Source organism: Parasteatoda tepidariorum, chromosome 1 (assembly GCF_982258835.1).
Source record: "Parasteatoda tepidariorum strain Cologne lab strain chromosome 1, Ptep-v5.0, whole genome shotgun sequence".
Taxonomy (NCBI): Eukaryota; Metazoa; Arthropoda; class Arachnida; order Araneae; family Theridiidae; genus Parasteatoda; species Parasteatoda tepidariorum.
In genome coordinates this window covers 471,807-497,253 of record NC_141755.1, presented here as the reverse complement: position 1 = coordinate 497,253, position 25,447 = coordinate 471,807, and the positions used below count along the sequence as shown (strand labels likewise).

Below are 25,447 nucleotides of genomic sequence, written 5' to 3'. Positions count from 1 at the left end.
AGCCGAAGATCTCCCGTGTATTAAATAGTGGCTGGTGCACGCTAAATCTGTAGGGGTCACAAAGTTCTCCAAGTTCCATAGCAAATCTCAGTACCTCTAGGGGTACTGAATTGGAGATTTATCGTTCAGGTCAAAATTATGATCTGTGAATGAATGAATGGATTCTACCAGTAAAACTGGCTGCAAATGTAACTGAAATTGTATTCTTAGTTATAGATGGCGCCAATGAAGAACAAGAAACACACCCCAATGCTTTAAATTCTCTTGGTTTTCCATAGCAAGCTTGATGGTACTGGCAAGTGGCATATTAAACAACAAGTAATTTTTCTGAGAGAGTTCTGTTTTCATTACGACGCTTCCACTCGCATACTCAAAGTTGAGGTGTTTAAAGCTTCATAGCAACAACAAAAAAAATCACTGAACCAAATTCAACCTAATTTGCAGTAGACAATATTTAGACAATAAGAGTTCGTTTTGTAAAAGGAAAAAATAATTAAGTTTTTCATCCTCAAGGACCAAAGTTGTGCCATTTTTCATCCTTCTTTACGTAAAAGAAGGATGAAATTCCTTTCTCATCCTTCTTTTCGTTAATCTACGTTACTTTTATATTTAGTTTAATTTTTTATGTTATTCATACTTAATTCATGTTGAGCTATTAACTTTAAATTTGCACAGTGAAAAAGTATGGTCAAAACTATTAGAATATGATAAAATTTACCGTGTTTCCGGCTCTATGGGAAGAGAAAAAGCTCATTAATTTTTCTTGAGGTTCTTTTTTAAGAAAATTAACAATACAATTTTGTCTTATAACATGCGTTGAAATTTTGCAAATGTGGTAAAATTTAGAAATATTACGATACCTTAGAGAGTGGCATAAAAACTATACATTTTGTTAAATTTACTTATAGTTTTGTATTCCAATTGTATGGTAATAAGTACTATAATTTTGAAAAATCACAATTTCTGGTAAACCGTTACCATAAGAATGGAAAAATTACCAAATGAGAAAGATTTAAATACCGTATATTTTGGTCTTATGATCAGAATTAGGTTTTTTTTCCAGAAAAGTCATTATAGAGCCGTGATTTTACCAGAATTCTTTTTCCGAGTATCTGAAAAACAAAAATATGTTAATATGTGTAAGGTGTACTGTAATCACCGTCCTTAATCCGTTATATTCTTTGCTAAAATCAATCATAAATATATGCATATTAGGTTGGGATAGCCAATCAGAATTAAAGAGAGAGAAAACTTAAACGTTATCATTCTTTGACCATCAAAAGCAAGATTCAAAACATGAAAATTCCTTTGATTGAGGCAACAACAGGAGAGAATTTACAAGATTTTGAAAGCGTTAATCAGGAACACCTCTACGTTTCCTCAGGTAATTAAATTGGTTTCGTTTTTATTCCCTTCTTGTGATTCGTCACATTTTCACTACGTGAAATATTTACCAGCTTAAAAATTTATTTTTGACTCTTATTTTATAATTTTGTCTTTCTTTTTGACATGGATTATAAAAGTATTCATGAAGAACAATGATTTCGGAATTATTTGTATATATTTTGTATGTTAAACGTAAATAAAGCATTTGTAATAATTAGGTCAATCTTTACATTAAGTCAATCGTTTTTCAAGATCAAATTAAAACTTAGAATGAAAGATTAATTTGTTTTCCTTGAAAACGAAAATGTGACAAACCTTATTGATTTTTAACCCCACGATTTAATCTTCAATTCTTAAAGCTATTAAGAACTTAAAATTAAAATCAAACAAGTTCACAGCTAATTGATAATTAGCTCCCCAATGTTTTCAATTTTACCATAATTCCAGTTACATTCCCCAAAGTTTCGGGATTTTGTTTTTCAAGTTATTTGGTTCTAAAATGCAAAATAGTAGACTAATTTTTCCAAAACATTTCATTTAAAATAGTAAGCATTTCCATGTGGAGCAAAAAATTCAGGTTAAAATTATCGTACTGTATGGTAATAATGACATTTATGGTAAAAAAAAAACGAAAGAAAGGAAACATAATTCTAGTTAATAAAACCAAAATATACGATATTTAAATCATTCTTTTGAAAAATTTTCTGTTCATATGGTAACGGTTAACCAGAAAGTTTGGTTTTCTAAAATATAATTCTTATTACCCCACATTTAGTAGTAAAATGCAAAAATGAAAAGTAAATTTAGCCGAATAATGGGTTTTTATACCATGCTGATAAAACTACCAAATTTCACAACATTTATAAAATTTTACCACAGTTACCAAATTTTATCACAAATTATAAAACCATATTTTATCGTCCAAGAATCATTACCAAAGCACTTCAGTAAAAATTATCAAGGATTTTTACCAGAAACACGATACATTTTATCATATTTTGATAGTTTTGACAGTACTTTTTTGTCAGTGTATGCATAAATGAAATATTCTATTCCATTCATTGGGTGTTCAAATTCTTTTTTTAGAATGATTTTGGAAATTTATTTTTAGAATTTATTTTTAAACACAAATTTGTACATTTAGGGTTTCAAATTAATATTCAAACAAGGAAGAATAGAAAATACTATTAAAATCTGTCGAATCATTAATGAGTATGGGTGTGTGTGTGGAAAAACAATAAAATCGGTATGATTGCATTGAGATTGATAGCATTGGAAGAAGTTCTTAAAATCCCCTTATTTCTTATTTCAATTTATTTCTGCAATCAAACAAGTTTCAATGAATTCAGTCATACGTTTCTTTTTGGGATACGTTAAATTAGATAGAGTTTTTCTTTCACCACTTTAATAATTTACGGCCACAGATGTGCATGTTTTTTACAACCTTTATGAGAAGGATTTTAAAAATATATATTAAGGGTAGTTATTATGAAATGCAATGCATATTTAATTTAAAATTTATAAATCGGCCTTTTTTTATTCTTTATTTTTCATCCCTCGAAAGTGCTTCCATGGGAAAATATTCTAAAAACTCCTTTATTCAATTTACAATTCAGTTTTTCAGTAATAATTTGTTTGTACTATTTTGTCTTATCGATTTCTTCTTGATAAAATTTTGATACTTTCTATTTTTAGAAAGTAAAAGAAATATAAACCGACTGAATTCAATTCCATATTGATTGAAAATTTAAAAAAGCAGAAATACAGTAAGAGAATAAATTTTTATATCCCTGAGAAAAAAACGAAATATTGTATTTGATTACAAATTCTTTGGAGTGAAAAGATGAAACAAAGAATAGCAGTTTCTGTCAGCTAAATTTCTTTTCAAATCATCAACTAGATGTGTTTTTTTCTTTTTGCGTTGTACAGACATAAAGTTGCTCTCGGTACATTTCTTTTCTTTTTTTTTTTTACCTGAAAGTAAATTTTTTCAGCGAATGGTATATGCGAATCTTCAAAAATTTTATATTTTCCAAAAGTTTTGAAAAAAAAGCAGTTCATTTTTCTTCTCAGTTAGATCTTTCGTCACATAGAAAATTCATTTCCTCAAAAGACATTGAATGTGAAATATTCCGGTGTAACATTTGTAAATATTAGTTGTATAATTTATCGGTGGTTTTATATTTATGATTCTTAGTTTAAAACAATTTCATTGTAAGAAAGTTAATTGCTCATGGAAAACTTAAAAGTATTCTTACGGCCAAAGTTTGTTACAAAACCAGTAATTTTTCGTACTTTTTGAATATCTCTTTAGTTTTTGGTATGCTTTATTGTTTTACATAATTCGAATTTATAATTATTACTATAATCATTATTATTACTGTCAAATCTATAATTATTATTACAAGTATTTATTTCGAAATAAATAAGCATTTCACTAACTTTATCATGATTTTTGAATTCTTAAACAAATAAATATTTTTGAATAAAGTTCTTATTAAAATGAAACTTTCATGAAAACTTTTTTAAAAATATTTAAATTATTATTTAAATATTTAAGTTAAATACCTATACTTAAATATTAATTAAAATATAAAATTTTTGATGAAGCTAGATAGTTGTTAGAAAAAAAATAAATGCATTATGGACTTTTTCTCCAATTACAATTTAATAAAATTAGTTTGACGTTGAACCATATACTCAGAAAAAAATAGGGTCAAAACTACCAGAAAGTGGTAAAATGTACCATGTTTCTGCCTCTATGGTAACACCAAAAAGCTCTGCAATTTTTACCGAAGAGCTTTGTTAATGAATTTGGTAAAATCAACGATAAAATATGGTTTTATAATGCGTGATAAAATTTGATAAATGTAATTTTATTGGAGCACGGCGTAAAAACCATTTATTCGGTTACATTTATATTACATTGTATTTTTTTCTAATATGTGGTAATAAAAACTATAATTTTTAAAACCAGAATTTCCGATAAACCTCTATCATATAAACGGAAAAATTACCAAATAAGAATGGTTTAAATACCGTATACTTTGGTACTATTAATCAGAATAGATATTTTGTTTTACCAGATATATCATTACCCTACAGTAAATGATTTTTACCAGAGTTTTTTTTTTCTCCTTTTAGTAATGATATTAAGTGAATAATCCCTAGAAACTGAGGTGAAAAGATAAATATAAAAATTTTCATTTACTTCAAAAAGCATGAAGAGGGTAATTAAAGGGCTTCAAGCGCTCAAAAATAGGCGCCCAGTCTCGAAACTGGCCAGACGTAAATGAGGAAAACAGAAGTGGTTTAAAATAGAAAATGTAAATTTAGCAGTGAAACAATGAATAGAAGTCCATTTTCTCATTTTTTCGTTGACAACTTTACGTTTTCTCTGTTTATCACCATCTTCATATCATAATATCGAACTGCATACCTAGCTGTATCTGTTGTAATCTGTCTGAATATAATATTATGTAGCAAAATTCAAGATGTAGAATGATTTAAAATGTTGCATAATATTGTTCAACATATTGAAACAAATTTTGTTTTGATATAATTACGTACGTTTATATAAAAGGAGTAAAATTTACATCATGAGTCCGAGGTGGCTCGGTCTCGGCTGATCTCTAGTTGCAATTCAATCTTCATTGCTTAATTTAAGCGAGAAAAGTGACACATGCCATTTTATATAAACAAGAGTCCAATTTGCAGCTTTGTTGGAAGCTAAATTTTTGCAATTTTATAATTTGTTTTTGCTAAGAAAATTTTTTTTATTTACCAAAAATTCGTCTCTTTTTTTTTTTTTTTAAATTTTTGCTAATATTTTATTTGCGTTCTTCTTTTTTTTTTAGTTTCATTTCATTCGATATCTGAAATCCTGTAGATTAAAACTCTACAAAACTTATGTTTCGATCATTTAAGAAGTAATCATGTTTATGCTACATTGGATTATGTTACATAAATTTTTTGAACGTTAATTAGTTTTTAATTTTTAAACAGTTTAATTAATTTTAAACATAAATTTTTTAAAAGTCGATTCATTGACTTTTTCTCTATAAGATAAAAAAGGATGTAAATAAATCAAAAATAAAGTATTTGAAGCGTAAGAACTTAAAAAATATCGAAATTTGTTTCCTCGATTTATAAGAAATTGAAAAAAAAAATTCTTTTAAAAATTTCAGGCAAATTCTTACGTTAGGATGAGTTTAGCCAGGTACAAGGATTATTTATCATGTTTTTATTGAGATATTAAAGTAATCGAATGAAAAGCTCTATTGTGTAATAATGTGTTCATTGTTGGAAATGAGTTTTTTCCCGTTATAACCAAACAAGCAACATTAGAAAATTGAAAAATAAAACAATATTTTTATTACTCTCATAGAAAATTTACTCATTTACTCACAGAGAAAATATATAGTTTCAAAGGATTTTGAAAATTATTTGGAAGGTTTATATCAGGATATCGATAAGTGCTGGTTGAATGTTACCAAAAAAATAAGAAATGAAATTTGTGAAAATCACAATAAAATATACGTATAGATTTATTAATGACGCATAAAAAAATCTACTTAAGTTGTAGTGATGGAAAGAAAATGGATAGACGACCACCTACCTATCTTACAATGAGACAAAAATTATGATTAAAACTATCAAAATATTTACTATATTTCTTAGCTCTATGGGAGCACCAAAAGTCTCTGAAAGTTTTATCAATACACTTTGGTAGCGTTTTTGGTAAAATGAACACTAAAATATGGCTTTATAATATGAGAAAAAATTTAGTCACTGTAGTAAAATTTGGTACAGGGAGTCCCTCTCAATTTTGCCAACATTTATACGTCAAAGTCAGCGCCAAAAATTTATAAACACTTGTTATGCTTTTTAGATATCGTTTTAAAACTACCGAAAAGCATGAAAACATTTTATATTAACAATGAATATTTAAAACATTTAACATGGATATCAATTTAATATCTGCATAAAAATGCTTAGAAATTGTTATTTTGTGTTCGCAACACAAATTTTATAGACACAAAATTCTGTTTACTAGAATTTACCAAAAAAAATAAGAAATGAAATTTGTGAAAATCACAATAAAATATACTTAAAATTTACTAGAATTTTTCTTCTCCATGTACTTATTGTTAAAATATATTAGTTCAATGTGATTATTACATTTATGAAGCTCTGTTTTAATTAAAGTTTAAAATCCCCAACTATAGTTAACATTGATTTATTTAAAAATTTATACCAAATGAGCTGTTTTGGAGAATATGTTGCACAATTTCAAGTGCAAATTTTCCGATCATATTTTTTAAACAGTTCAATATCCGTCTCATTAATTTACTTCACAATTTTTAATTCAAAAATAAGTAAGAAATTGTGAAAGATTAAATAATTTTTTTAATTTTATCTTTAAAATTAAATTAAAAATTAATTTATTTCCTCAACTGATCAATATGATTTTTCAGTCTTTAGTTTATTTGTGCCAAAGCAGTTAAACGAAACCCAGAGCAAAAATGCTTACAAAGCTTAATGTAGGATTCAACATAAATAAGAAGTATAAAAGAAAAACACACTCGCTTTCAAAATCCATAATTAGAAGCAATTAATAAAGCATAAAAGTGAATAAAATTTGAGGTGTTTTAAAGGTATGCTTCTCATTTTTATCTGTAATTTAGAGTTGAAAAATAATTGAAATTTAAAATGAAATAATAATCGACTTCTGTTTTTAATTCATTTATAAATTTAAGAAGATTTTTTAAATGGTCAAATAGAGAGAAATATTTGAATGCAAATGAATTGCTAATGAATGCAAAGTTTCATAATTTTGGCGTGACGAAAGCTTCAAATATTCAACGTATCAAGACATTTGAATCAATGAGAAATCTTTGACGGTCCAAAAACCTTATTTTTGTATGTTCGTTTGCTTTCACTTGGCATTTCGTCAAAAGTATGTCAAACCTTTCTGAATGTGTCTTTCATCTCTAATGATTTCAGAGTCATTTGATATTAAAATTCATTTCTCTCAAAGAATTGTTTAAAACAGAGATGGATAGAAGGAACAATTAATCACATTGTCACATGGCACAGAGTTAGAAGATAGCCAGATGTTGGAGACCTTCAATTTCGAAGATTGAGTGTTTGAAGTCACGGAAAGGTGGCGCTGCTAGTTAATCTGCACGTAGATCATTAATTGAGCAAATCTTTTACAAATGTATACTTTGTTGCTCAAAAGTATCAATTAGCTTTTAAAATAAACTATTTATTGTAAAGATAATTATAATTTACTTTACACTCATATTTCATACTAACGTAACGCAACCGTACGTTGTTCAACTTTTCAATCCTACAACCCACATCCTGCTCGCTTCCCTTTCCATCCCTTATCTTTGCTTGACTTACCTTTTGATTTTATTGAAAATTAATTTTTTCTTACCATTTTATACTTGTTTATTTCATAGTGAACCATGACGTCCACATTTTCATTTCTTGAAATTTTCCATTGAACTAGCTATTGACAAAGAAGTTGTGAGGAGTACTTTTCGAGAGAAATTAACCACTTCCTCTTTATATAATAACCAACTTAATTTTATGGAGTTAATTATACAGCTGTACTTTTTATAATTAACTGTATAATTAACTCTGTAATTATTTTTGCTGTTTATACAGTCGTACTCCCAGTTCAGAAAGAAAGGTTTTATAAAGAGAGAAATTTCTCCATATTACCCAACTATAACTGGACTCAAATCTTTGATATGATTATTCCTAGAGATACTTTTTGTCGAAATTAATTTTTGTCTGTTAAATACGATACACTTTGATCGATTTACTTTGAAGTACGAAAAAGTTGTCTACATAACCGAAACAAATTTAAAATATTTTTTTCTAAATCACGTTGTATGGTTACATTTGACTGCACAACATAATGTAATATAAACATTGATAAATAAATATATTCATGTAAATTTTTATCAATCTAAAAGCATTACATAAAAATACTTATAAAAATTGCTACATAAAAACTCAGTTTATATTTATTTTTATTTGGTCACGCTTTAATTAATGTGACTGTATAATTTAAGATATTAGGAAAATAATAAAAGCAATATTCATTTTTAAACAATATGCATAATAAACATTAAATTTCAACAAAATTTGCATTAATTGAAAAAAAAATTGTATTGTTTGATTAAAAACAATCTCTTAAACAGTCCAAGATGGAAAATAATGAAGGATTTTAATTAAACTTCGTATCTTTCACGAAGTATTTGAATAGTGTCATTGCTTTAATTTAATTTTTGCTTTATTAATGAAATTTAAAGGTAATATAATTGTAAATGGGAATTATTCAAGATGTAATTGTATTTATTTATTAGAATATCATAAATAACTAGTATTAAAATTTACAGATTATCATTGTTTCTCTTATGAGTAAAATAACTGTTCTAAATTGAGTTGAATAATAAAGGTATATAATTTTTTTTACATAATTTTAAAGAATACAATTTTGCATAGGAAATTCCAAATTTGAGGCCTGATAGTTCCTAATTGGAATTTTCATATGTACGACTTTTTTAAAATTACAGTTACTTACAATTCAAAATTTTATCGGCTATTATTATACGTGATAATAAAAAATTATAAACATTTACTAAAAGTCTTTTTTTGCATGAAATCACCTCTGGACAAAACGAATTTTTAAATTGTGTGCAAAAATATTTCAATTCATTTAAGAAGTTTTCGAAAAACCACGAAAAGTAAAATTAGCATTAAAGGGTCCAAATTTTGGATCGATAGAAATCCTCTATTTCTCAGATTGCAGTTATTTTGAGAGTCGTTTATTCGCTTTGTAACTTAATTAATAGTAAACACTAATTAATTAGCATATTTGAAATCTGCCATATCAACCACTAAGATTGAGTCCAGGAACATAAAGACAAGATTATTAGATCAAGAGTTATTCAGGGTAGTCCGTTTATTTTTTTGCGCACTGTACATTAATTAGTAAATAATAAAACAACTATCACTCGTTCGTTACATTACGCGCAACGAACTATACTTTCGAGACGGACCTAAAAATAAAATGAAAAAATAAATTAAAAGGACAACATTATTATCGGAAAAAACTGTTAGTGTTGTTAATGAAGAAATTTAAAAAATAAACATAAATTATTTTAGAATAATTTGTGGAAAAAGAAATATTCGTGATTTTAGAGTGGATTCGTGAACTTTAAAAGGGATCACAATGGGTTGAAATCAGAAAAATGGAATCCCCTTGTTCAATAGTTTAGTTGAAAGGAATTTCTAAAATTCGAGATGTCATTTTTTATTTTTTTAAACTTACGAGGGCGTAGGAAAGGTTAAAAATTCCATTTTAAGCTAAAAAGGAATTTTCTTGGAATAAATATTTTTTTGAAAATTTATACATGTATTTTTAAATTGTTATAATGACAGCACTTATCAAGCCCTCAGTTCTTAATGTTTTTTTTTAATTCTCGAACTGAAAGCGAAAATATTTTTCACGGTTTGAAAACAAGTGTTAGCTTTTTAATAATTATTCATATTTAGCTAATATTATAGAAGGTACAAAATTATTGGAATGTAACAACACTTTTTTGTCTTAAATCATATATTAGCTCTTATTTTAATTTTTTTGCTTGCATTTGAATTAGAATTGCGTTTCTAAATTTAAATATACTTTTTCTTAGTAAAACAATTTTTAGGTAGATTTTAGTAATTGTTCTATGTTTTTTGCGACATTTAAAGCATTATATTCCTTTTTTTGTCCAACTGATTGATTTCTTGATTTTTATTTTATACACTCATAGGGTTTAATAAAATAATATGTAACATCTTTTTATTATTGGAATATCATAAAATTTCAAAAGACAACAGCCATCCATTTTTATTTTAGCTTATTTAGAATTACATTTTATCAGGCAACCATTTTTTAAATCATTTCCTTCACGCACAGTTTCTTTTTTGAAGCAGTTAGTATAAATAAAAGTTATTTATCCAATTTCAACTAGTTTTGTTTAAATTTTTCTGTAAACTGAAACAATTTTAAGAGATCAATTGCTGCGTTTTTTTTTCTTTCTTTACAGTTTCAGATTAACATATGTCTTGGATCTTTATCTTATAAAAACAATTTAACTTTTACAAAATCATTTCGAATTGAAGGAAACGCATTGGAGTGAAATAATCGAAATCCGCAGCTTAATATATATTTTATATATTCTGTACATTGTTAAAAATTTCTCAGTAAAAATGGGTACACTACACTTTTTTTTAAAATTGTTATTTAACCATATTCAACCAAAAAAGTCAAATAAGCATAAAAAAGATGATATTGAAGCTGTCAAGAGTTAGGAAAATATGGTTTAACAACAAGAAAAACAGGTTTCTATCTAATACGGTTTAACAACCAGAATTCTATCCACACCAAGAAGTACTATCTTATGAAACCATTTTGTTCCATGAAGCCGAGTACATACTGTAGCTGAGAGGACTAATCGGTCAATCTTATGATCGGATGAACAAGGGTGCAAATTCCAGCGTTGACATCACAATATTTAGTCCCCTTCTTTAATACATACAGATTTTCCAGTGCCTTCAGTCGATGACCCTGGACTATTAGAATACGAAATTATAATTCCCTCATAAATGGCGTAGCACTTACAGGTCACTAAAGCTTTTTTTAAATTTTATTTTTATGGCTTTAAAACTATGCTAGTTGTAAATGCTTGAAAACCGTAAAGGTAAAAAAATGTTCCAGGCCATAAACCTTATGCTTAATTAATTGGGCAGACTACTTCAAGTTATTTTACCGTAATTTCAGAATGAAGATTATAACAGTGTATTTAAAGATGAGTCTCTCGAATCCTAAGTATTTCTTTTTTGTTGACGGCTCATTAAATCAAAAGTTACAAGTGTATTGACAGGAGAAGACAAACCTATAAATTCTTTAACGACCCTACAATAAATCGCCTGCAGGCTAATTTTTACTTAAACCAGCTCCTTACTGGCAACAGAGTGTTCGGGACCTATCAACAAAAATATTTTAGGAAGTCAGTTTCATGGTGAAACAGGACATTAAACATCTTATTAAGCACTGCCCAAGATTCAGGACACTTCGTGGAACCCACATGAATAATTACGAAGAGGAACACCAATTCTTTGCTATATTGACCTGCAGGAAAAATTGTGATTCAAATTATAAAACAAACCCCCGAGGACATTTTAGCACCAGATCAACTGACCCCAGTCATGAACCAACAATAGAACATGTCATCGTTATTTTGTACTGATCAACTTTTAGCCTTGCGCTTTGAAATTTTATCTACTTGTGATTTTAGACTTCTATTCAGACTTTTACTTTTAAACATTTACACTTAGAACTTTTAACTCTCATTGATTTTAGTTTTGAGATTCTAGTTTCATCTCTTGTTTTCTTATTGTTATAATTATTTAATTCTCGACATTTATACCGGCGCTTTTAGCCTTCATTGCTTTTAAAACATGTTGTTAATTGTCAAACTTTTAAGTTAATTCACTTTTGACCGATCATCACCACTTTCATTTGGCAAGATTTTACTGTATTTTTAGTTTTTAGCTTACATTTTTTACGTAATAATTTAACTTCGTATCTCCGTTTACCCCCCTGGGGTGGATTGGAGTTCTACCTATCCTAATCAAAAGTTACTGCAATGATTTTTCAATTTTCCTCGCTGATGAACGAATTAAAAGTTGTTGATTTAGTGTAACTATTTTTTATTCTAGGATCTTCGTATAGAAACTTAAAGTTAGAACCTGCGGGTCACTTTCATGCCTTTTTCACTGGGGATAACTTTTTCATTACGTGTGCTGCACCTTCAAATAGCTTCGCCACTAGACTCACTTGGCAGGCGCCTAATGGAAGGGACATCACTACCAGTGCTGGAAGGTAAATAAAAGCATTTGCATTTTAAATTTTACGCATTGATACTATTCCATCAAATCACACAAGCACGAAAGTAAAGGTACTTTAAAATCTGAAATTTCCCAATCAATTCATGGTCCTTATAGTTTTCAAAAAGTGATTTTCTTCTTTATTGATAATTGAAGGATTGAAGAATTTAAATGACATTTTAGTGAACTTGAGTTAATTAACTAAAATTTTTTGCCTTTATGAAGGAAATAAAGGTTTTGCCTTTCGTTATTTCTTGTCCTCAAGCTCACAGGGGGCGAAATCTATAAATCTCTAACATTCATTTGAACTGTTTGCGTCAGAGCGTTCGCACTCTTGGTCTTTTTGGCTGTAAAAAAATGGCGGCTTCACCGAGTTGCTCATGTACAATTGGTTGTCAAATGTATTTGGGGGTTTTTTTCCGCTTAAAAATTCAAAGACTGTTACTTAGTATCTTCATGATCTAAGAGTTGACAAAATAAACTATTGTTATCTCTATTTCTTTTTAGAAGCCAAGATAAACGTTATTTCAGTTAACTTGGAAATCATCTAACTCAAAATGACTCAAAAGTTATGGGAAATTTTTTTTGTCTAATATTAGTTATTGAAATATAAGGGTAAATTTCTTTACTTTTAAAAAAATTCATTTTAATAATAAGTATAAATCAAAGATTCTTACTAATCGTCATGATATTGTTTTCAGAGTTCATGTGGAAGCCACAACTGAAGTTCCCCATCGTCTTGAATTGGTTTTCGAAGACGTTAAATATGAAGATAGAGGGAAATATACATGCTCAGCCATTATAGATGGTAGAGAAGCGAAGACATATTTCGTGCTTACGGTTTACCGTACGTACGTGTTTTTTTAAAGTGTTTTCTTTATTATTATTAATTCAGGAAATGATCTGTTCTTAATGATAATGTCGTACTAATCTTTCAGGGAAAGGTGTTTCACGAATTTTACTGAAATTTAGTCGCGTTCCATTTTCTTTTTCACTTTTAATTCTTGGGGGGTTAAGCGAGAATTAAACGTCGACAGATCTGAATTATTGAATTTCGAGATTGCGTTTTTTTTTAACATCATGCGTACGTATTTATTTTTGGAAATTTTTATGTCTTCAAGTCTATACTTCTCTAAATGTTCTAATGATTACTGTTAAGTATTGTTCCTGACTCTAAAAAGAATTATACATCCAGGTTTTAAAAGGAGCTTTAAGGGATAGCAACAAAATCGCATCACACATTTCAGAAATATTTTTCATAGCTCAATCTAGCTCAAAAACTGTCACTTTTTCGGAATCAGTCCTGAGATTCATTAAATGCTGAAAACCGGTATATAATACAAAAATGTCGAGCAAAATGCATAGATTTAAAAATGACACCATCATGTACTCATTTAATGTAATTTGTTATTTAAACGACTGTGGACATACCTTCAAAAATGAGTTAGTGCTGTTTTGTCACTTTACACAAAAATGAATATATGAGGTATTCAAATTCGACCTTATTTGTTTTGACTATATTTTATCACATTCTTGCTTAATTTTGAGAAACCTTAATTTTTTACAGAGTAGAATATTTTTGAAACCGATATCAAAATTTTTTCCTGAGGTGAACTTTATTTATATCCATTTATTTATACATTTTCACTGATTTCTAATTTTGATAACTTCTGATCGTTAGGTTTAATTCTATAGAAATCTGAAATGAAAACTGTTACAGCCACATATAAGAGGAACCAATCTTGGTTGGGCCTTTTATTTTTTATCTCCCTAAATAACCATATAGTTTAAATTTTAATAAAATAAATTACTTACTGCCCCCATTCATAATTTGTTGAAAATCTCTAGTCAGTATTTTTTTAAAATAATTATTAAGAAGAAAAAAAATAGAAGAGTTTTCTCTACCACTTGAGTCATGTTGTTACAAAATTATATTCGGAAACAATATTGAAGGTTAGATTTTTTAACTGATTTAAGATTGAGTTAGATTTTTTAACATTAGAAATTGAAATATATAAAGATGAACGGAATATGTATCGCTTCAAACGTAAAAATTCTTCTACGTTTATTAAATTCTATTAAGAAATTTTCGAAGCTTATACTGATGGACTTTGCTTAATGAAACAAGACGTAAGTGTTTAAAATAATTTATAGTGAATTATGAAAGTTATGAAAGCGCAAGTTAAATAATATAGCTGTTCAGTGACTATAACTTGATATTTTCTGAATGGAATTCATAAAAAATAAGAATTATATTATCTTCATGCATTATTATTAGACATTCATTGGATAAAAATATTTTTGTCACCATTGAACAGGTTATTGTTTTATTCTTAACTGAACAATTATTTTAAGGTCAAGTAGTGGAGTTAAAAAAATTACTTTTCAGGACTGACTGTATATTAATGGACCACTTTAATTGAGACACGTGATTCTTTTATGGAATTTGTAGAACTAGTAATGCAAAATGTTAATAGATGGAACTATTAAAAATATTTAATAACATTAAAATAATTGAACACGGTCCAAAGTGCCCTTAGGTACAACCTACCCCTTATAGTGACTGCACAATTCTGCCACTAAGTGGCACAAATGTTTACAATGGTTCAGAGCTCAAAATAAATAAGCGAACATTCGAATTCATTTTTAATCTCGGCTGTTCTTTAGGATCCAATCCCAGTGGTTCAAAGTCTTAAACAACATTAATAGGTGCAGACGATATTTTAAATTACGAAATCAGGCAAAAAATACAAGAAAGAAAGAAAAGAAAAAAGAGAAAAAAACGAATTTCTCTGAATAAACACCCTTTTTTTCGACGGATTTGGATTTTTGACATTTGATCCGATGCCAATCAAAGGTGAAATCAGTCGAAGAGCTCCTTAGAAATAAAATTATGAATGCACATAACTTTTTTAAAAATTCGATTTTTTTAAGAACCGATTTCATTCAAATTTCGTATATTTCCTGATAAAGTTTCTGACTCATACAGTATGGTCTAGATATTGTGAAAATATAATCTGGGGGTCAAAAGTTAAAGTTAACTTCTTTTTTTCCATATTTTTTAATATCGCGGACAGTTTTTAAGCGAATCATTTTTAAGTAACTTTCGCACACAAAATCCGTTCAACCAATTCGCACATGCAAAATTGGCTGAACGGAGTAAGAAATTTCAATGAAGTCATATCTTTAAATTCTCATTTCGCAAGAACTATTTGACCCATTCTCTTCACATTTTGAAATTCGACATTTAAAACTATGTAAATTAAATTGGTTTAAAAATTTGTAAACCTAACTCTTCCAATATTTTTCGAAAATATTTCAAAGCGTGTGTAAATATCTCTTAAGTTCTATAACTGTGTGCAAAAAGTGTTTTGTTTCTCTTCATTAGTTCCGAAGATATGGCAAAATTCACGAAAAGGGATAAAAAGGCAAAAACTTTCGACCATTGTCCGGCCTAAACAAATGGGAGCCTATTTTCCCGACTGCCCACATGTTGAGGGTCTGAATCTATCGGGGGAAGGAGAAAAAAAAAACCTTTATTCAGGAAAAGTATGTTTTTATTGTGTCTGATTTCGTAATTTCAAATATCGTCTGTCACAATTGAGTAGAAAATTTAAGATTAGGCCCCAAAAAAATTTAGATTGATTCTTAGTATTAGAGATTGTAAGATTGAGTACACATTTTTATAAGCTATTCAGAGTGTTGGTTTTTTTATTTTTGCGCACTCTACATTTTGTCTAAGATACAAAACTCTTTCTTGTTTACATTTGAGACACTCTTATGATATAATATTACTAACTTGTCACTGATAGTTCCGAATTGATAGTACTCGGATATGGTTTGAATCCTATAGTGTTGAAATGTAATTTTGAAGAAAATCTTTTTAAAAAAAACACCTTTATTTAAAAAATAATAATTTTAAACTTAGATTAAGCTTACCTGGACAAGTAATTGAAACGAATTAAAAAAAACTTATTTCATTTCAAAAAAAGTGCTCCCTCATTTTTCAATGTCAATTTAATTCCGCATGTTTTATGGTGAACAACAATTAAGATGAAAAATGCTTCCAGAAACTTTTTTTCTCAACTCTTTTTCGTTCCCGAAATTAATCTTAAACAAAAATAAAAGAAACTCATTTTGCATCATTTAGTCATGATTTCTTTTTCTTTTTTAAATGTATTTTTAGGAGTACCGTTATTATAGGAGGCAGAAAACACATTTTTATAAGAGATTTTAAGCGCTCGTGTTTATTAAGACAAATGTATCTCTTTTCTTTATACATATAAACAACTTTCTTCAAGCGTTATATTTTGTTTAAAATTCAAATATAAAAAAAATATTATGACATCATTACAGTTTTATTCTTTTTCAATAATATATCACATCTTTTTAAATTAATGCATGCTGTGCTTATGTTGCATTTTTTTTTGTTGCATCTGGTTACCCTTTTTTAAACAAAGCGCAAAAAAACAGAATAAAAAACTCCAAAATCTAATTCTATTTCAGAACGTTTTATTTGTAAAATTAAAAATGCAATTTGAATTATCAATGGTAGTTTTGTGTTTATTTTAATGTTATTATGTGTTTGTTATTAAAAAGCGTTTTTTCTCTTAATGATATTACACTGAAATTCAGCAAGTGTCACATGAGATTTTAATTTTTCTTAATGCTTTGAATGGATAACATGTAGGATAAAATCATCGCTATTGCTCTTCCGGTGGAAGGCGCCTCTGTTAGAGTTAAAAAACAAGAGTTAACGGGGTTATGGGGCACAATTCATGGGAAATAAAAAAGCAGTGGTTTTCAATTGTAGGAAAAAATTAAGGTAAAATTATGGTGTTGACATTTCTGATAAAAAATATTTCCTGCAATAAAATTTAATATTTAAAATATTCATTTGCAATTTTTTTCCGTTCATATAGTAACGGTTTACTAGAAATTCTTTTCTTTTTCAAAATTATAGTACTTATTATCACACATTTCATAAAAAAATATATGACTGAAAAGTCTATTTAAGAGAAAAATCGTTAATACTAAATAATGTCACTCTTTGAAGGTGTAGTGATAAAATTACCAAATTTTATCACTTATAACAAAACCATATTTCTTGTTAGTTTCTCCAAAATCATTACCAAAGAGCTTCTGTAAATGTGTGGAACTTTTTGGTGTTAACATTAAGTGTAACATTATAAATTTTACCGTATTCTAATAGTTTTGACCATACTTTTTTTCTTGTTGCACCTTTTAGCGCAAAACTGTGTTAAACCGTCAGAAACACCTTTGTGAATTTTACGAAGCTGTTTTTTTTTCTACAGCCAATAGAAAAAGATGGAAAATTAATTATAAATTATTGCACAAAATTTAAATTTTCTAAATTGAAAGCTTATAAATTAAACTATTATTATATGAGCAATCATGTCTCTAAAATATATTTGATGAACACAAACAAACAATTAAATTCAAAATAGATGTTAACTTTTTCGATTTAAAAAATTCGAAACTAAACTCTAAGTGCACGTTAACAATGCTTAATAACTGGTAACGAACCATTACTAAAAAAATATATTTAGTAATCATTATTAATCGGGAATCTCATCTTTGAAATGGATGTAATTTAAAAAAAAAAAAAGGAAGATCTGATAAGTTTTGATATCTCAAAACTCAATTTTCTACTTAAAATATTAAATTACAGATATTATTTCCCTTTATGCAAATATTTATGCAATTATATCGATGTAATTATATGTATGTAATTATATCTATGAATGTATTTAACTTATTACTGTAATCTCAAAGTGCAAGAAAATATGAGATTTCAACTAATGTCATATTTTTAGTTTTGTACTAGTTAGCGCATATTTTTTTGTTTCCTTTATTAGATGTTTAAAATTAAGTATTCGAAAAAAATATAATAAAATATTTATTTTTTTCTTGCAGTAAGCCGAAAATGGTAACATTTAAAACTATGTATGTTTTGATTGTTTTCATAATATTTTCATAGCTATTTTCGGAATGTTTCAAATATTTTCAGGACTTTTTGCTCATTATATTTCTTTTTACAATTTAATATAGTGTCCTGCCTTAAACTAATTTATGAGACTCATAAGCCAACTCATGTAAAAGTAAAACAAAGCATAATTATTATAAATAGCTGACAAAATACAAATAAAAGAATTTTTATTGCTTAGTATGTTTACGAAACAAAAATGGCGGTCGAAACGACAATTTATTCTACCCCATTTAAATCGATTAAATTAACACTCACAATAGTAGTCATCCATAATATTATATTCGATATTCATCGTTGATGAAAGTGTTCGGGAAAGCGCCCTTTTGAATACTTATTAATATTAGTAATACAAACAATATAATCGCTTACAATACTTGTCGTCGATATGAAAAAATTTTATTCAACACTTATTTAAATCAATATACCCTCATGTTATTGCATTGAATAATTTTTTTCGTAATCGATAAAGAAGGCGATCTTATTATTTAGCTACCTTATTATATTCGATAGTTATAGTTCTAATTCTCAAATTTTTTTTCAATTATTTTAATTTATACAATATTTACTGTAAAGATTCCCGATGTATTATGAGAATTCTTTTTGAAATATTGTCTAAGTTTTATATCGTCCAGCCCTACACGAAACGAATGAATTTATGTTTTTCAATTTACTCTGATACAGGAAACATCTGATAAGACCAAATGTTTCCAAATCAGGATCTCATTTTGAGCGAGAAGTCTCCTTTATTTAGCAAACTAAGAAATGTAATTAATAGTTAAAGATATATATGATGGGGGCAACTAGAAAAGCATTTATTCTAACGAACGAATCTAATGAGGGAAAGGCAACGGAAGAATTTTAATTAAACACAAGAATGGCTCACGAAAGTTAATTAGTTTAATTGTTTCGCTGTCAAAAACACCTCTGGCACGCTATCTCAAAGAGCATTTTTAGTCCAGTTTTATGATTTTGCTAATTCCGAAAGAATAGTAATAGAATATCAATAAACTGATTGATTTGGGATAAAGATTTCATGTTAAAGTGATAGAGGAAATAATATCTGCAATATTTTTATTGTCTTATTACTTAACATGTTGGCTATTCACATTTAAATTATGTAATTGGATTAAGAATCAAATTTCCAATCTTAAATAAAATGAACCTTTATTTTTCAAGTATGCCATTTTTTAAATATATAATCTTCTTTTCTTTCATAATTTCTGTATGTTTATTCGTAATATATTTCATTTGTTAATTCAGAAATTGAATAGACTGATGAGTAATTACTGCTCAGAAAAATAGCTACTTCAAAACAATAACAGTAATTTCAGAAAAATATTTTATATTACTATAATTAATATTTCCTTCTTAATATTTCTTTCAATGTAACAGACATTTCGTAGAAAGTTTCATCAGTAATTTTTTTAAAAGCGCAAAATATTGTACGACCATCAATTGTTTTTTTAACAAGTGTACGCACAGTTTTTTTTTCTTTTTGATTCAGTCTCGATTTTTTATTTTTCTATTATTTTTGCTTGGTAAAAAAATGATTATGAAAATAATAAATTATTTTTTTATAATCTTTGTAAATAGATTAGGCATTTCAAGGTTGCGTGATTTCTCCTCTCCGTTACCATCCACAAAATTTGTTATTATTGTAATAATATAAAGTCTGAAATTATTGAAAAAATCTCTGGCTAGCAAAAGCATGGATAAAGGAAACAAAGCATATAACGAGATAAGTTTAAAAACACGAAATTATGATGGAACGCCAGAGAGTTGTTGATTTTTGAGGATATAGTTTTTGCTTTTTGATTTTGAGATATATACTAACCTGTTACAGGCTTTTCTATATTTTAGGTTATTACTAAGCAGTTAATGGTACTTTAATTTTGTTACTTCATGTGTGGTTATTAAGTAAATGTGTCTTTTTTTATAAAAAAAAGATAACTGTTTCTTATTATAGCTTGATGCGTTACAGCTATATTCAATTGGTGGCAGCGTCGGGATCAGTTCCAGAAATGTTTTAGGCTTGAAGCGTGCGGGAACTATCATTATAGCTTTCCTGTTCAAAAAGGAAATAATGTGATGTACTTACAAATGATTGTTGGAAAAGATATTACAGGAAATCAGAATCTAAACCTAGGAAGGATGAAAAACTGGATAGAAGTAAACCTTTGAGCCAGATTGTATCTCCTCCGGAATCGACCATAACATTTGTGAATGATATGTTTAAAATTGACGCCAAAAAGTGTGGAATTCGATGGTACTTCGAACTCTTTGAACAGAAAGAGATTTAAGGTGAATTTTGATCTCTGGTTTTCGTGTACTTTACTACTTATTCCCGCTGAAATGCCAGAAATTTATGACGAGGATCATGATTAATAAAACGAAAATCTCATTATCAATTTTTCAGTATGATTCACAAGATATTCCCTGTAATAACAAGTTCCAGTTAGAAAAGTTAAATGTGAAATGGAATTCTCCAAGTATTGGGAAGAAATATAGATCTGAGCGTGAATGTTTCCATTGTGGAGAAATAGGACAAATAACTAAGAAATACTGTAAACATTAAGAAATTACATTAAGGCATTAAGAAATTACATTAGAACATTAAGAAATACTGTAAACATCGAGATTTGAATTATAGAAAAGGGAATTATGATAGAAGTTATAAATATAGTAACCACCAATCCAACTAAAAAAATATATCGCCAAATGTTTCCCGAAAAGTACCAAATTCTTATATTGAAACATCAGTTGAAACGAAGGACACAGAGTCAAGTTGGCTTGATATTGGTAAATTAAATGGCACTAAGTCTGGAAATGTTACCAACAGTTATTCTGAAAGTAGCCAATCGACTTAAAAAAAATAATAGTCTCGCCAACAGTTGTACCTGAAGAAATGGAACCAATTACTAAAGTAAATAAGAAAGTAATTATTGATTAGGAAGAAAATATTTTCAAAAAAGTATCTAATTGGAGTTCTCCAAATTACAAGGCGTATAAAATAATAAGAAATAAAACATACTTTCGTAAAGAAATCGAAAAATTTGATGAAAGTATTGTGGGAAGTGTTAGAAATATCTTTATAGAGGATCGGAAGGAACGCAATTAAAAAGTAGGAGCAGAAAAAGATATGATGTTGGAAGTTATTCCATGTATTCCTTAAAACACAGAAATAAAAGCTGCAGCACCAAAAAAAAAAAAAAAAGAAAAAAAGAAAAACGAATTAATCGGCGGAGTTTCTAGAGAGATAGTAAAGGTGGTAGTCATTCAGGGAAAAGTTGTGATGAAAAATGAAGAAAAAGATGATTGCCAAGTCAATCGAGTCAGTTTTGTGGTAGAAATTGTAGAAGAAGAAATAGCACTTCCAGAATGCGAGAAAGAAGTATCGTATGCAGACACTTTTTCGTCGAAAAATTGTGTAATGGTTGAAAATGAAAATGTTTATCAGAAAGGAGTAAATGTAAGAATTAAAAGAATTTCGGAAGTAAGATATTAGTACTGAATCATCAGTTATGGAAGAAGTGATGGAGATTGATTCTAATAAAGGTAGCAAAGTTTGCCAGGTATTGTTGGTGACAAAATGGGAAGTAAGGCATTAATCACAGTGAAATGGAAAAGATTTTCAAGTAAAAGAGATTGGAACAGTAATGAAGATAAAATTGAAACCAAGTGGTTAACTTACCGTAGAGGAATGAACAATTTTGCTCAAGAAAGGAAACGTCAGCAAAACAGGTAAAATTCTTTCCTAAGAAGAACTTTGTTAAGAATGGAAGTGCCCGGAAAATGATCAAATTGCGAAGAGTCAATGTCAAAAGGAAAAGAAAAAAGTACTTTGATAGAATTAGTGCCAAGCAAAGAGTTAAACTAAAATGATCGCCAAATAATTTTGATCACAAATTTATTCACACACGACTGAAACAAAAAAAGAATCGATTTCGAGGAAATTTATTGCGGATAAAAGTAAAAAGGAAAATTTTAAGAGTCAAATGTAATTTTGATCATCGAACCAAAGAGTATAAGTGCAAGAGATATCTACCATATTGGAAAAATTACCGTGCTAATAAAGTAAGATTAAAAGAAAAGTCCTGTTTTTGGAGCAAGAAACAGAAATCCAGTGTACTTGGCAGAATTGGTAAAACTTGCCAGAAAATTAATTAGTGGGACTGGAGGTTTAGGAAAAGAATTGTGGAGATAGCGAAGGAAAAGTTGGAGATAATTGCTGAAATAGGATCTTAGAATTGGAAATCTAGAAAAAAGAAAAGAAAAATGGCAGAGAAATACCAGTAAACCATATTTCTAAAAAGAAAAAGCAAATTCTATTGCAAAATATGATAAACATTCCCTTATAGAGTGGGGCTTGATAAAGAAAACTATATTCTTAATTTGGGACCTGATTCTGAAACCAAAGCCAAGCATTCACTCAAGATAACATTCAAAGAACAACATTCAAAGACTGGTAAAAAAAATATTAAAATCTACAATAGAAGTCATGTCATCTCAAAATTCGCCAGTTGCATTTGACTGTTGTTTTAAGAGAAAACGTGAATTTATCAAATCGCCAAAAAAAGAGAAAAAAAGAAAAGACTTAAGACAACTGAAATTTAGGCTTATTATTCTTAAACTAAACTAAAAGAAAGTTAATTATTTCACTTCAAATGATTTCTATTTAAATTATAAGATTGTTTTCTTATTTCTTTAGTTTGTTTTAAACATTGTTTTCTTAATTATAAATAGTAAGCTGTGATGTTTTGTACAGTTTAGTCTTATTTTCTTATTCATATGCTTGATTTACTAAAAAAAAAAAAAAAAAAACTCGCACAGAAATCAGTTTATTATTGAAGTTTGAACTAAAGTTAAATTATGCTAGTCATAGAAAAAATAAGAAAAATATTGAAGCTTTTGAAATTCAGCCAGTCAAAATTTAGCTTGAGAAAGTGTTTAAAAAATGTTACTTGAAAATGAAATATTAGTGTTAAGCGAATTTGATTGTAGAGAAAACTGCTAGTGTTCTTAAATTATGTTTTTTCAAGTTATGCATATAAATATTAATAAGATTGTGTTAGGATCTAATTATGCGAAATTTAAAAGTGTTAAGTATTTTATTTGGTTTTAAAACTAGTGACATCAAGATGAAAATAAGCATTCTGATAAAGAAAAAGCTCCAGTTAGCTTCAGTCTTTAGATATTGTTGCATACGTGTAAATAGGTATATTTCTTTTGTAATATATTTATGCGTGAAGTTAAATTATAGTATTTATTTGCATTCCAAAATTTAGTTTGAATTTTTAATTTGATATCTAAATTGAGTTACAAGTGAATTGTCTACTAATGTTTACTACAAAAGTCTAAAAATAATTTAGTAATTTTGAGTTTAAAGTTAAATATTGTACATCACTTCCTATATAAAAATTGTATGAAGTACACAAATAAGCTTATAAATAACTTTTCATTTATTTTCTATGGAAAAGTTCCTTCAAGGGGAGAGGAGTTATAAAGTTTAAGATTATTTTTAAGAAAATCTCTGGCTAGCAAAAGCATGGACAAAAGAAACAAGACAAATAACGAGATAAATTAAAAGTACAATATTTTGAAGGAGAGAGTTGTTGATTTTTGAGAAGATAGATTTTGTTTCTGAATTTGAGGTTGTTACTAACCCATGACGGGTACTTTAATTTTGTTACTTTATCTGTGGTTGTTGAACTTGAACTAAAGTTGTATATGCAGTACCTGTTCGCGAAGCGGACACTTCACTGCTTCATCGAAGATAGTGCCCGTGGGCACCTAGAATAATGTCCTTAGGAAAAATTTTTGAAGGTGGCTTGGAAGAGTAGTTGGCCTGGTGGATAGAAGTGATGTCACTTTGACTTGTTTCTGGTAAGAGGGAACGGCTCCTCGTTTTGTTCCCCTCCGAGATCTTGGGCACATTCATCCCCCTCCCAAAAAGCCCTGAAAATGGCCTGTTGCTTCTTTTATTTATGTACTTAAAAAAAATTCTCTGGTCTAAATTCCCCCCCCCAAACTATTCATTTTATTTAGTGTAAAAATTCCCCCCTCCTTAAGCTTTAAGTGGGCTCATCGTGCGCCCATCTTTCCCCCTCCCCTGCAGTTTAGGTAGCACTCCTGTGCTCTCCATTCTTTTGAAGTGGCTTTCGTCTTGGTCTCGCAACACAGCCTGTAAAACAGGCGGGATGCTCTCCCTTGCAGTTAATGCAAGTAGCAGGCAGGCTTCTTAGTTTAGTGCGCTTGTATGTGATATGATCACCCGCACATTTCATGCAGGCTGGATCAGATGAGCAGTTCTTTTGTGTATGGCCAAATTTTTGGCATCGATAGCACTGTATGTCAAAACGACCTCCTCTAAATCGCTCTATCTGGACTTCAGATGATAGAATCTCTTTGGTGTTGAGAAAATCCATGTTCTCTGGGCTATCTGGCAGTATGATCAGAAAAAGGGGGAAGAGCTTGTATCCTTCGCCCCGCCTCTTCTTCAGTTGTTCAACTCTGATTGGCCGTCGACCAATAGCTATGAGTTCTTTCTCCAAAGTCTCTGTTTTGGAATCTTCTGATAGTCCTTTTATGAGAAATTTAAGTTTTCTGTTGATCTTATGCAGTTTATCAGTCTGTTTATGAACTGTGATCTCTTCTGCTGAATGGGCTGCAGGTGAGACTACAGGTTCGTGGATGCTGGTTGCAGGTGGGATGCTTTCTGAGGGTTCTGAAGGAGGATTTTTCTTCTTCCTTTTCTTCTTCTTTTTTGGAGGTTCGGTGTCCTCTTTCTGTGTCTCTTTTTCTTGTTCTGTTGGCTCAGGCTGTTGTTCAGTGGGATTACTAGCAGTGATCTCAGCTGGAGGTGTAGGAACAGGCTGCTCTGGCTTTGTTGGCTCTATTGGATTAGGCATCATTTCAGATTCCATTGGCTCAGGGGGGAGTAATTCTGCCTCGGCTTCTTCGGTCTGGCATTTAGGGTTTGAATGGCATGAAAGGCTCCACCGGCGATACCCAAATAATATCGATCCTTCGTTTCGAGGAAAGTCTTTACGTATATGATGTTCAATCAATTATCTTTAATCTGGTAGGAGTCATAAT

General features: G+C 28.7%; 1 protein-coding gene across 1 annotated transcript in view; it reads left to right on the top strand.

The window, feature by feature from the left end:
• Positions 1-25,447, top strand: part of LOC107442656 (limbic system-associated membrane protein) — a 56,828-nt gene that overhangs the window by 15,297 nt on the left and 16,084 nt on the right. Inside the window, exons 2-3 of the mRNA XM_071180292.2 lie at positions 12,175-12,337; positions 13,044-13,189. Coding sequence (XP_071036393.2) covers positions 12,175-12,337; positions 13,044-13,189 — 309 coding nt within the window. The remainder of the gene's footprint in view (positions 1-12,174; positions 12,338-13,043; positions 13,190-25,447) is intronic.